Below are 13,187 nucleotides of genomic sequence, written 5' to 3'. Positions count from 1 at the left end.
CTTGGGGGGGTGAGGGAAGGGGGAAGGAAGAGGCCTCATGGCTGGACGGGGCTGTTGGGGCAGGTACGTCAGGCCTGGGTCCATTGTTTTTTTTTTTTTTTCTTTTTGGGTCACACCCGGCGATGCTCAGGGGTCACTCCTGGCTCATGCACTCAGGAATTACTCCAGGCGGTGCTCAGGCGACCCTATGGGATGCTGGGAATCGAACCCGGGTCGGCCGCGTGCCAGGCAAACGCCCTCCCCGATGTGCTATGGCCCCAGCCCCTCATTGTTTTGCTCAGGGTTTAATCCTGGCTCTGCGCTTGGGGGGGGAGGGCCCTTGGGGATGGCAGGGGTTGAACCCGGGTTGGCCACCTGCAAGGTGAGTGATCGCTCAGCCCCAGGTTTGTAGACTGAAGTGGATAAACGAGTCCACGTGAAGCATCTCCCCTGTCCTCCTAGGAAAGCCCTTTGAGTTTCATTGGTTTGATTTTGAAGATGACCCCCTGCAGTGCTCAGGGGTCACTCCTGGCGGGGCCAAGGGAACCATGTGATCTAACAGGGATCAAACCCTGGTCAGCCTGTGCCAGGCAAGCGCCTTACCCGCTGTACTATCGTTCGGGCCCGTGGGCAGTTTGGAAGGGAACCAGATAATAACAAATTTCCTAAATTACCAGGAAAACTAGGAATGACTAGATTTCCTAAGAATTTTTGTTGTCATAGTTTGGGTCCCATGTCAGTGCTCAGGGCTCAGTGGTGGGGCTCAGGGCGCCCTGTGGGAGGGTTGTCAGGATCAAACCCAGGGCCAGGCAAGCCCGTATCTGTTGTCCTGTCTTCCCAGGGAATGGAATTTTTTGTTTTCTTTTTGGGTCACACCCGGTGATGCTCAGGGATTACTCCTGGCTCTGCACTCAGAATTACTCCTGGCGGTGCTCAGGGGACCCTATGGGATGCTGGGAATTGAACCCGCGTCGGCCGCATGCAAGGCAAACGCCCTCCCCGCTGTGCCAGCCCTAGGAATGGAATTTTTTACTAATTCAATATTTGTGATCGTCTGAGAAGCTATTTATACCTTCCCCAGCAGCCCCTGTCTGTGTCCCATCTGTGATCAGCACCACCGTTACCAATAACCGGTTGTCTTTGGGCTACACCAGTGATGTAACCAGGGTAACCTGGCTCTGCGAGCAGGAGTGACTTCTGGCCGCGTTCAGGGAACTCTGGGCTGGCCACGTGCAAGGCAAGCGCCCCCGCCTTACTGGCTGTGTATCTCTGGTTCCCCCTTCCTGGTCACACATGGCAGTGCTCAGGGGTTATTCCTGGCGATACCTGGGGTGCCACACGGGATGCAGGGGGTGAGGTGGGGGATTAAGCCCAGATGGAAGCATGCAAGGCAAATGCCCTTTCGGCTGGGCCTGTTTTTCCTGTCGGTCTGGGGACTACACCTAGAGGTACTCGCGAGCGGCCTCTGGTGGGGGATCCGAGTCACGTCCTGGCCAAAGGCACCTGTTGCAGGCCAGGTGCCTTTTTCTCCTGCACTGTTGCCTCTGTCCAAGGATTCTGCTTGCTCGCTTGCTTGCTTTTTTTCAGTTTTGGGGTCCGACCACGTGATGCTCAGGGCTTACTCCTGGCTCTGCACTCAGCAGGCCATATCAGATGCCGGGAATCGAACCCAGGTCTGCTGTGTGTAAGGCAAACGTCCTATCCACTGTTACTATCACTCTGGCCCCGGATAGTATGATTCTGATCCCTCTCTTCTCCCCTCCCCTCCCCTCCCACCCCACTCCACCCCACCCCACCCCGACAACAAAGGCAGCCGAAATCAGCTTGATAAATACTTAATAATACATCATACATTTATTAGTGAATATCCCTCTGAAATCAGCAACAATATTAAAAAAAATAATGATTGCACTACTTGGTCAAGCAGAACTAGCAACTTTTCCATTTTAAAAAAAGTACAAATCTGTTAAAAATTTCAATCAGTATACACATATATATATAATACAACATACTAGTTAGGTTAAATGCTACAAACCTATGGGAATCAAGAAAACGGAGGAAAAAAACCACACATTTAAGCTTTAAGAACCATTTTTTTGTTTGTTTCTCTATATATTAGCATTTTCTCAAATACATACATGGGAAAAAATGAGGTAACTGTAAAATGTGCAAGGAACAGGCCCCCCACTGCATATATATATACGTACATATATACACACACATATATGTAATTATATACGTACATATACACACATGTAATTATATACGTACATATACATACACATATATATGTAATTATATATATATATAAAAAACCTCTCTAACACACAACGCGGATGCTGGGCCCCCGTGGGGCTGGGTCGCCTCCCCACGGCCGGAAGTTTCGCAGAGTAAACAGTGACAAGCCCCGACGGCAGAGAATAGTATCACAGGTAACATCGCCTCTAGAGCAAGATTGGCAAATCACGAACATCCTACGGAATTGTTTTGAGCAATCGGAGTTTTTAATGATTTTTCTTGCAAAGGTCCCATTACCCCCCTGGCCCCCCCCCGCCCCACCCCCCTCCTCGGACCCCTTGCTGGCGTCCTGGTTGTAGCTGCTGCGTGCTGCTGTGGGTTGTCCGCGCGCACCCCCCCCTCCTGTCCTCCCAGAACTGCTGAACTGGGGGAAAGAAGTGTGTGTATTGGGGGGGAGGGGAGCTAGGCCGGGAGGGGGGTGGGGGTCGGGGTGTTGCTCTTGGTGTAAAACTCGGGAAGGGGGGTTTGAACACTGCTATAAATATAGAAAGTCACCTGGAGTTATATACAGTATAAGACTTTGTGTTCTCCACAGGGGAGCGTGGCCAGGTGGAGGAGCCCGTCCCCGTGGCAGGCTGGGGGGGGAGGGGGGTTATGTGTCGGGTTCTGGAGAAAGGGGGTGGGGGCAGCCAGGGTGGCTATGGGGGAAGAACGACGGTGGTTGGAGCATCCCTGAGGCAGCAGGAGCCAGGAAGGGGGGGCGGGGGAGGAGGGAGGGATGACGGGCTCCTTGCTAGGATGTGCCGGCCCCACACGCGGTCCGTTCTAGGGCTTGGGGTGGCGCTGACCCCCAGTTTGGGGTAGAGAAGGAAGACAACAGGGCCCCGGGGAGGAGGGAGATGGAAGCCAGTAGGGCCCACCGGGCAGAAGGTAGGCGGAGGTGTCCCTCCAGACCCGGGAGGGGTGGGACCTGGGGGGGCGGGGGGCGGGGCGGGGCTGGGGGGGGCCCCTACCTCCCCAGTCTCCCAGGAGGAGCCTCACCTGGGCGTTGCAAAGTGCCCTGATGAGCTGCCAGTGGGCTCGGGGGGGGGGGGGGGGGGCCGGCCCTGGGGGCCGTGTGCTGTGTTGAGGCGTGGCAGTTATCAGCTGAGCAGACACCCCTGAGCCCCCAACCCCGCCCCCTGGCGGGGCCCCAGTGGTGCACACAGGCCTGTCGCCACCCCGCCCGTGGGGTACTTGGTCCTGGGTGTGTCCCTAGAGTGACCCCCGTCCCCTTCAATAGAAAAAAAATGAAACAGCCTAAAAAAAAAAAAAAAATGCCACCTCTACCCCCAAACCTGCAAGTGATTTCAGGCCCAAGGAAATCAACCAGAAACAGCTGTGCCTCACTTTCATGCAAAATAATAACGGGGGGAGGGGCCTCGGCTGGGGGGGACCCTCCCTAGTAAACCGGAAGTCATGCTCCCCCGCGGGCCCCCCATGTGCAAGGTGGCTCACAGCAGCAGAGCTGGAATGTGGCGCTGGGGGGAGGGGGGCGAGTGCTCCCCCCCCCCACTAGGCAGCCCTGCGAGTGTGGGGGTCCCGCGGGCGGCAGGCTATGGCGTGTGCGTGCCTGTCCCGTGCCTCACCGGTTTCGCCAAGACGGCTGGCGGCCGGGGGCACGGGCCCCCACCCCCCATCTCTGCCGATCCGAGACCCCAGCGGGGCTAGGGCACCCACGGCATGGCAGGGGGGGTCTCGGATCCTGGGGCTTCCCGTGCGCGTGCGTGAGGGCGTGCACGCCAGGAAGGTGGGAGCTACAGGCTGCAGGGGGCGGGGCGTGGGGCGTGGGGGTGCCACACTCCGGCAGCTCTGGCGGGGACGACGGGGCGGACGGGCAGGCCGACAGGAAGGAGTCTTTGGAGCTTGGCAAATGGAGGGGCTTATTGCAAAGGAGGCGCCAACCGGCCGTCAGCCGAGGAGAGGCGGGGGCGGGGGGGGGGGGCGAGGACGGGGCAGGCCTGAGCCGCCCCCTCCCCCTCCTCCCGGGTCCCCATGCTTTGGGGAGGGTGCTCCCGGGAAGCTGGGGGCCTGGGGAGGGGGCTCACTCAGCCTCCCTGGGCACCTCGGAGGCGTCGGCCCGGCAAATGGGGCATGTCCGGTTGGCCTGGCAGGGGAGGGGGAAAGAGGTCATGAGTCAGCACCTCCCCTCAGACGGAACCCCAGTCCCGTGCCCGAGCCGCTGACACGACCCAGTGGGGCGGCCAGCACTTCACCTGGCCCGTGGCTGCAAACCCAGGTCCCCAGTTCAATCTGTCCCTGTTGCCACCCCATCCAATTCCTCCCCTCCCTGCCTTTGCCACCAGGGGTCGCTCCTGAGCACAGAGCCAGAACTTGGCCACTCCCGCCCCACATACACACATACACAAAGGTGGGTAAGGGTCCTCGCGGCCACGTGGCTTCCTTACCTTCAGCCACTTGTCCACACACTTGGCGTGGAACTCGTGGTTGCACGGGAGAACCCGGAGCAGCTGCCGCACCTCGAAGTCACTGAAGCAGACAACACACCTGTGCAGACGGGTGGCGGAGTGTCACCTTGCAGGGCCCCACTGGCGGAGGAGCAGGAGGAACCCGTGCGCCCCCCCATGCCACCTTGACCCTGCCCCCCGCTGCTCACAGCGTCTGCTCCGACTGGTGGCTGTCGGGGTTGAAGCGGTAAGATGGGAGTTGCTCGATGTCCGCTTTGGTGAGGCCCCGCGGCTTGGCATCTCCCAGCCGCTCCGCCAGGTTCAAGAGGGCCTGCAGGCAGCAGAAGGGGGGGAGGCTTCAGCCAACCGGAGGACCCCCCCCCACACACACACTATTGATCAATGCCCCCCGCCCCCCCTTGGCAGATGAGACTTCCTGGGCACCTCATAATTCTCCATCTCCACGTCGTCCACGTCCAGGTCCAGGCTGATGGTGGGCCCCATGGCTGTGGGGGACATTGGCAGCATCGAGCTGCGGGAAGATAAGGCGAGAAGGGGTCCAGGTTAAGGGGCACCGGGCCTGGAGGCGTGGCTCAGGCACAGTGGGCGTGGCCCCATATAGGGCGTGGTGCCTCCGGGGGCGTGGTTCCCAACGGGGCGTGGCCAGGCAGGTCGGGTACTTACAGGAAGTAGGGCAGGAAGCTGGGGTAATAAGGTGGAGGGGGCGGCGGTGGGGGTGGTGGGGGCAGCGGCTGCTGCAGGCGGTATCTCTGCGTGCTCAGTCTCCGGGGCACCATGTGGGGATACGGCTGCAAGAAATGGGGGGGGGGGTGTTGGGAGCAAGGTCAGTGTGGGCCCATCCCCCCATTCCGTTCCCTGGGTCCCCCCCTTCCAGGCTGTATGTGGGCACTCACCACACCGAAGGGCAGCTCCGGGTGCAGTGCATCGTGAGGCAGGTAATGCAGGGGCATCGACGGCGACAGGGCCGGGCCCGGCGCTGAGGTGGGGTAGGGGAAACCCCCCAGCGGGTGCTGGTCGCCCCGCAGGTCCACATCACTGTCCAGCCGCTGTAAGGGCTGGAGTCAGTGAGGCAGGGGGCGGACCCCCAACTGCCCCCCTCACCTCATCCCTGCCCCGAGTCTCACCATCCGCGGGTGCTGAGCCTGCAGCGACACGAACTGCCCCAGGGGTGCCATGTGGGCGGGCTGCGGGTGCGGGGCGGGCGGTGGGGGGTGCAGGATGTAGTGGTCACTGGAGATGAGATGGGGGTACGCCTGGTAGGGCACTGGGAGCTGCTGGACCGTGCAGGTCTGGATCAGCTGCTGAGGAAGTGGGGGGGACAAGCAGGGGGCTGCAGATGGCTCATTCCATCCCATCAAGCCTCTCCCCGCCCCGTGCTCCCAGGGCACCCCTCAAGGCGGCCCCCAGTTCCCAGCCCCCATCATCCAGGGCGACCCAGCAGTGCCGGGAGACCCAGACAGCTCAAACGGAGGGTCCCACTTCCCTCGACAGGGCTGGAGGCTTTTGGTGGGGCGGAGGGGCATCTGCGCCCTTACCGGGGGTGGGAGACAGCACAGTGGGTACTGCTGCCCGCTGAACATCACGGAGCATGCTGGCAACTGCTGGGCACTGCAGCCAGGGATGTGCTGGCTGGCGGGCAAGGGGAAGCCCTGGGTGGTCACCGTGGTGACCGTGTAGGACAGAGGGACGGGGCCCTGGTGCACCTGTGCAGGGAGAGACAGACCCACGTGAAGCTGCGGGAGGGCCGCCCGTCCCTGTACCCCCACAATCCGCAGACTCTACTTGCCCATCTGGGAAATGGGTCCTTGACGGCCTGCCTGCCTACCTGCTCGTGGAGATCAACCATGAACGGGCTCTGCTGGGAGGCTGGGTGCAGCATTCGCGGGCTCCCGCCGGCAGGAGCCGAGGCTCGGCGCTCCTCTCGGGGGCAGACTGGCCGGGGCGACAGCTGCTGGGGGGACAGAAGCTGCTCGTCCTGGGCAGGCCGAGGCCCCAGGAGGATGGAGGGGGGGATACCCATGGGGGAAGGGAAGGGGGTGGGGAGGGGGCTCGGCTCAAAGGCCCCCAAGCCCCCGCGCGCCTACCTTTCCCAAGGCCGGCTTCTGCAGGGAACCGTGGCTGACCCACCGGCACCGACGGGGACCACCTAGTCGCCGGCAATGCCCATGGTCTCATCAGGGGCGGCGGCGGGGCGGCGGGGCGGGGCTGGGGTTCGCAAGCCTAGAAGGGAAAAAGGGGAGCAGTGAGTCCCAGTGACGGACACAGCGGGGGGGGGCAGGGGGAGGCCCCGGGCTGGGTCCCCAACACTGTGAGGTACCTCAGTACCAGTGGGCATGACAATCCCCCCAAAGGAGAGAGAGGGCGGGGGGCGAGGTGCTCGCTTGGTAGATGGTTGATCCCAGGAGGACACCCAGGAGGACCTCGCAGTCCCCAAGCACCACCAGAAGGGACCTCCCAGCATCCCTGGTGTGGCCCAAATCTGACCCCATTAAAAAAAAAAGAGGGGGGCTGGAGAGATAGCACAGCAGGTAGGGCGTTTGCCTTGCACGCAGCCAACCCGGGTTCAAATCCCAGCATCCCATATGGTCCCCTGAGCACGGCCAGGGGTAATTCCTGAGTGCAGAGCCAGGAGTAACCCCTGTGCATCGCCAGGTGTGACCCAAAAAAGCAAAAAAAAAAAAAAAAAAAAAAAAAAACTTAAAAAAAAAAGAGGGGGGGCTGGAGCGGTTAAGTAGAGTGGGGGCGGGCGCTAACCTTGCTCAGATGGTCCCTGAGCCAGCCGGGAGCAGCCCCCCCCCAGCAGAGTCAGGAGTTAGCCCTGAGCACCACCAGGTGTGACCTGTCCCGTCCCCCCCACCCCGAAACATAACTAAAAGAAAAAGCCTCATAAGGAAGGAGAGGTCTGGTTCCTTGCCCTCTTAAGAGGCGGGAGACAACCCAAATCTACAGCCATCCTCCCAGCACCCCCAACACTCTGGCCTGGACCACCTCAAGGAGCTCAGCCTCCAGGGCCCTCCCCAAGGCTCTCTGTCTCCAGCCAGGTGGGGCTCTCGGGGACCCCAGGACCCCTCCCTTCCATGCTGCTGGCGGCAGGTAAGCAGGCCGACCCGGGTCTCCTGACCGGGGAGGGCTCCACACCAAAGCAGGCCAGAACCCCCGAGAATCCCTCCAGGGCACACCCCCCCCAAGCATCACTGGCTCCTCTTCAAGGTGGGGGGCAGCCCAGCTGCTCCCTAGGGGCCTAAGGGGAACCCCAGGGTGCCTGGCTCTGGGCCTGACCCCCCCCCACACCCCACCCATGAGGCCCCTGAAGAAAAAAGGGAAGCAAAAAAGGCCGGAAGGAAGCGTTGGAGGACTGGGCTGCAGAGGCGAGGCAAGGTGGGGCTCCCGTGGGCAGGGCGGTGCTGGGGCCCAGGTAGGGGAGCCTCGGCTCTCTCTCAAGAGCAGGCCCTGGAGACACCACGTCTGGAACCTTCCAGAGTCTGAACATGCCTGGGAAGGACCTGTCCACCCCGGGGGCCCCTCCAAGCTCCCCGCAGTGGAAAACGGCAGAACAGCCACCTGGACCCTCGAGAGGGTCCCCTACGTGCACGGACGCCTGAACCCCTCTCTCCCTTAGCATGACGTCTCACTCGGCGGCCGGCCGTGGAGAATCCAAGCCAGAGTCTCACGCGTTCAAAACGGTTCTGGGGCTGGAGCGATGGCACAGCGGGGAGGGCGTTTGCCTTGCACACGGCCGACCTGGGTTCAAGTCCTAGCATCCCATAGGGTCCCCTGAGCATTGCCAGGAGTTAATTCCTGAGTGCAGAGCCAGGAATAACCCTTGTGCATCGCCGGGTGTGACCCAAACAAACAAACAAACAAACAAACAAAAAAACACTCAGGGCGCTGGAGCAATAGCACAGCGGGTAGGGCATTTGCCTTGCACGCGGCGGACCCGGGTTTGATTCCCAGCATCTCATAGGGTCCCCCGAGCACCGCCAGGAGTGATTCCTGAGTGCAGAGCCAGGAGTAACCCCTGTGCATTGCCGGGTGTGACCCAAAAAGCAAAATAATAATAATAATAATAATAATAATATTTATAAAATGGTTCTCTTCACTGTTTTTTTTTTTTTTTTACCAACTTCCCAGCCACTGCCCTCAACCCCACTTCCTTCCTGCCTAAAGGGGTCCAGCAACATGCCAAAAGGGCAGGTGGGAGGCGGCAGGCCTGGCCCCTGGGGGCCCAGGAAGTGAAACTGACAAGGACTTTGACCCACGCATCCCACCCACCCCCACCCACCCCCAGGCCGAAGCCTTCCTGGGCAGACAGTCAGGTTTCAGCTTGGTTCCCCCTAGCTTGGTGCAAGTGACATTTATCCTGACCCCGACATCAGGACCCCCGCGTCTCTACACACTGGCCCAGCCAATGAGGCGGAGAGAGAGAGAGAAACCACCCCTTATACCACCACAGCAGCTGCCTGGCTACCCCAGATCTAAGGATGGGGGTCCCTGAGGACTGGCAATCAAGGGTACCTCGATTTGTTTCTCTGTGGTGGGTCTCTTTGGGTTTTGTTGAGGCCAAACCCGGCAAGTGCTCAGAACTTCTTTCTGACTTAGCAACTCAGGGATCACGCCTGGCAAGAGCCCGAGGGGGCACCAAGGATCGACCCTGGGTTGGCTGCGTGCATGGCACATGCACGGTTCCCTCTCCTCCCTGATGTGATCCGTCCTTTTATTTTGCCACATGGGGGAATCCAAGCCAGAATCTCACACGTTCAAAACGGTCCTCTTCGCCGAACCTCCTTCCTGGTCCCAAGTGCTCCAGGTTTTCTCCCTCAACTTCCCAGTCACTGCTTCAGAGACCCCAGGCGCCTGGGAGCCCCAGCTGAATCTCCCTGCAGCACTTCCTCCCTTCCCCCTCCCCAGCAACCCTCAGGTGGGGAAGCTGGGGCCCAGCAGAACAGATCAAAGTTCCCAGGCCAATGTGGGGAGGGCGGGTGGAGAGCTGCCCCCGGAAGCCCTGCAAGGACGGCTGCTCCCCCAGAAAAAGGGAAATAGCACTGAAGCCAGAGACCAGAACTCAAGCAGGGTCTGGCAGTGCACTTTATGTATTTATTTGTTTGCTTTTTGTGTCACACCCGGCATTGCACAGAGGTTACTTCTGACTCAGGCGGTGCTCGGGGGACCCTATGGGATGCTGGGAATCGAACCCGGGTCAGCCACGTGCAAGGCAAATGCCCTCCCCGCTGTGCTATGGCTCCAGCCCCTGGCAGGGTGTTTTAACGCGACACCTGGCGCTCTCTGCTCAGGTTCCACTCCTAGCCGAGCTCACAGGGACCATGGGGGGGGGGGGGAACGGACCAAGCATCGAATCCGGGTCAGCCTGGGGGCAAGACAAGGGCCCTAGTCACTGCTGGACCATCTCTTCCCACCCCAGCCCAGTCAAGGCGTGCTGCGTTGTCCTCTACACAAGGGGCTGCCCAGAGGCCCCTGCTGGAGGGAGGGGGCTGGGGAGGAGGTTGGGCATGAGGAAGCTGACAGGCTGCTTCCTGGCCCCAGCCCCACACGCGGAGATCAGAAGTCCCAGCTCGAGCAGGCAAGGGAGGGGCCCCTGGTTTGTGGAAGTGGAAATCCTCTGTGGGACCCGAGGTGGCATGCAGGGGACACACCCACTTCCAAGGAAGGAGAGGGAGGGAACACCACACCCACCCACCCACCCACCTACACACAGGCAGTGAGTGATAGGAGACAGGGTAGGGGCTGTTCACCTTGCAGGTAGCAGACCCGGGTTTCATCTGAGCACCCGTAAGGCTAATTCCTGAGCGCAAAGCCAGGAGTAACTCGAGAGCCAGGTTAAGGCCCCCAAACAAACAAAACAAAAAAAACAAAGGAAGGAGACTGGGAGATCCCAGAGATGCAGAAACAGGTCCAGGCACGTGGTGGCAGATGGCCCCCCCCAACCATCAGCGCGAGATAACCCCTCTCTCCCCGCCCCCCCAAAGACCTAAATCCGAACTCCATTCCAGGCTTTGTAGGCGATTCAGAGCACGCTCTTGGGGGGGGGGGGCGCGGACCTCCGTGTAGAGACAGGCAAGGAGTAAAAGCAACAACGTGCTCAAGGTCAAGACCAGCCCAGGTGGCACCCGCTCCCGCCTGCCCCCCTCCAGATGCTCCACTGGCAGGGTGCGGAACCACACCTCCCCGCCGCGGGCGGGGTGTAAAGGGGGCTCCGTGCCTGCCGGACCCTCCCAAACCTAAACCCAATCTGGCCTGCAAACTAGCATCCGCCCCAAACCTTGCTCTAGGGAGCGCCTGTTTGCCGCATGGCCCGGTGGGGGGGATCTAGGGGGTCGGGGTCTGGGGGAAAAGACCAAGAGGGGTGGCGGTTTGCAGAAACAAGGGGCCGCTTTTATCCGGGCGGGCAGAGCCCTGGGGAACTTTGGCAGATTCAGACAGAAGCGCCTCCTTCCATCCCTGCCCTCGGGGGGCGCCCAAGCCCGCGCCCCCACCCCACCCCGCGCGCCAACACTGCGGGGGGGGGGGGGGTGAGCGAGAGACGCTCCCCAAGTGGCCCGTGGCCCCGGGAGGCATTTGAGGGCTGGACCACTGGCCCGGGTCGGAGATTCCTTAACCTGCCCCGACTCCCGGATGACCTTGGCCAAGGAAATCGCTCCTTGGCGCCTCAGTTAACATAACCATACAATTGGGGGGGGTAACAATCCCTCCTCCCGGGAGCGCCCAAATCAAAGCAGCAGCGAGAAGCAGACGGGGGTGAGAAGAAGGGGGCGTGGGGGGCTGGGGACCCGATGCCTCCAGGTTTCTACAGGAACCAGAAGACAACTGGGTTCCCCCAGGGCCAGGAAGCAGGTTGGAGGTGTGTGGGGAGCCGGGGGGGGGGGGGGGGCGAGGCGCGACCCCCGCTCCTTTCCCTCCCCTCCTCCCCTCCTTTGTGCGGCGCTCCCGGAGCCGCGGGAGGCGCACGGCCGGACTGCGGCGGGCGCGCTGTGACTTTAAGAGCCCGGGCTCCGGGACCATGTGCTCGGCGTGAGACAAAAGCAACAACAAAGGAAGTGGCGGCGCAGGGGGAGGGGGCGGCTCCTTCCTCTGCACCCAGAGTTCTCAGCCTCGGGAGACCCACACCCGGCCCCGGCCCTGCCTGGCGCCGACGGCCCCCCCCCGAGTCCAGAGGTATCGCCCTCGACCCCCTCCCCAGCCACCCCACTGATTATTAACCCCTGCGGGGCCAACTCGACCCAGGCGCCCCCCCCACCCACCCACTCACTCCAGTCAAAGAGGAAGGGGACCCGAGTTTACACAGACGCAAAGACTTGGGGACTCTGGCCCAGACTCACCTTCACACGTTGAGTCCTTTGTTCCCGACCTAAGTAGCCGCCACCGCGGGGCAGGAGGGCAGGGGGGCGGGGGGGGGCAGCCAGGACCTTTTAAGAGCCCCCCGCCCGGCGGAACAAAGTGCTCCCCTCCCCACCCCCCGGTCCGGGGGCGGTCCGGCTCCTTCCGGGGCCCTCTCTCTTTGTTGTCCGTCCGACGGCGGCGTCCGCCTCGCGAGGCCCACGCGCGGTCCGCCTCTCTCGGCCCGGCCCTCGGGGAGCGGGAGGCGGCGCAGGACGCGGCCGGCGGTGCGCAGCTGCCGGCGGCTGGCCCTTTAAGAACTGTCCGCGGCGGCGGCGGAATGTAACAAACCCCACATTTGATTCACAACATTCGAAGCGGCGGGGTCGCGCGCCGGGCGGGAGGGGGGACCTCGCAGGGGCGCGCCGGGAGGTTTCGGCAAACCGGAGCCGCTGGCGGCCCCGCCCCCTGAGGGCCCCGAGGAACCAATCAGGCGCCGCGACGGGACACGTGACCGGCGAGCAGCCATCTTGCAAAGCATTTCCCCCCCCTTTTCAAAACCCTCCTCGCCCCCACCTTCGCACTTAAAGGGACCGCAGCCCGAGTGGTAGGCGAGAGGCGGGGCCACGTGGCCCGACCTAAAGATGGGAGACCCCGGGAGGGGCAGCGTGCGCTCGGCTACTAATTGGACTCGCTCTGCAAACTCGCGAGCCTGAAGCTCAGTTTCCCTGCCCGAGAAGTGGGTCGCGGCGGCAGAACCGCGTCTGAGACTTACTGTGTCATGGTCGCGGACGCCGCACTACCTGAACTGCAAAAGGGCTGACTTTCGACGGGACGGGGCGGCTTCTTAGGCCAGCCCGAGTGGTTAAGACGATTCCCACAGCCTTAGCCCGGCAGGTTCCCTGGAGATGACGTCAGCCCCAAGAGCTGCTGAGCCGCGATGACATCATGGCCCGACCGCGCCGCAGCTCCCTGTTTATACTACGCGGCAGCTTTAAAAAGCAGGGACGGCCCGGATTGCTCGACTGCCCAATCGCGGACGGCCCATGCAAATAAGCTAACGCCTGCCGCGCATTTGGATTGGCCAGCTCGCGCTGACGTCACAGAGATGTTTTTAGCGCCTCGCCCCCAGCGTGGCTAGGAAAAGGGGCGGGGAACAGTCGCCAGCTT

The 13,187-nt window shown here is 61.8% G+C and overlaps 1 protein-coding gene across 1 annotated transcript; it reads right to left on the bottom strand.

The window, feature by feature from the left end:
- Positions 1-1,798: 1,798 nt before the first annotated feature.
- On the bottom strand, positions 1,799-12,695 carry RNF44 (ring finger protein 44). Its single transcript, XM_055127478.1, is given in 10 exon segments — positions 1,799-4,363; positions 4,665-4,764; positions 4,874-4,995; positions 5,109-5,196; positions 5,349-5,473; positions 5,579-5,983; positions 6,221-6,388; positions 6,511-6,733; positions 6,766-6,905; positions 12,020-12,695. Coding segments are annotated over 9 exon segments (1,389 nt in total). The 5' UTR covers positions 6,861-6,905; positions 12,020-12,695; the 3' UTR covers positions 1,799-4,300.
- Between the last annotated feature and the right edge of the window lie 492 nt (positions 12,696-13,187).

This window comes from Sorex araneus, chromosome 2 (assembly GCF_027595985.1).
Source record: "Sorex araneus isolate mSorAra2 chromosome 2, mSorAra2.pri, whole genome shotgun sequence".
In the NCBI taxonomy this organism is placed as follows: domain Eukaryota; kingdom Metazoa; phylum Chordata; class Mammalia; order Eulipotyphla; family Soricidae; genus Sorex; species Sorex araneus.
This window is presented reverse-complemented; position numbering and strand designations above follow the sequence as displayed.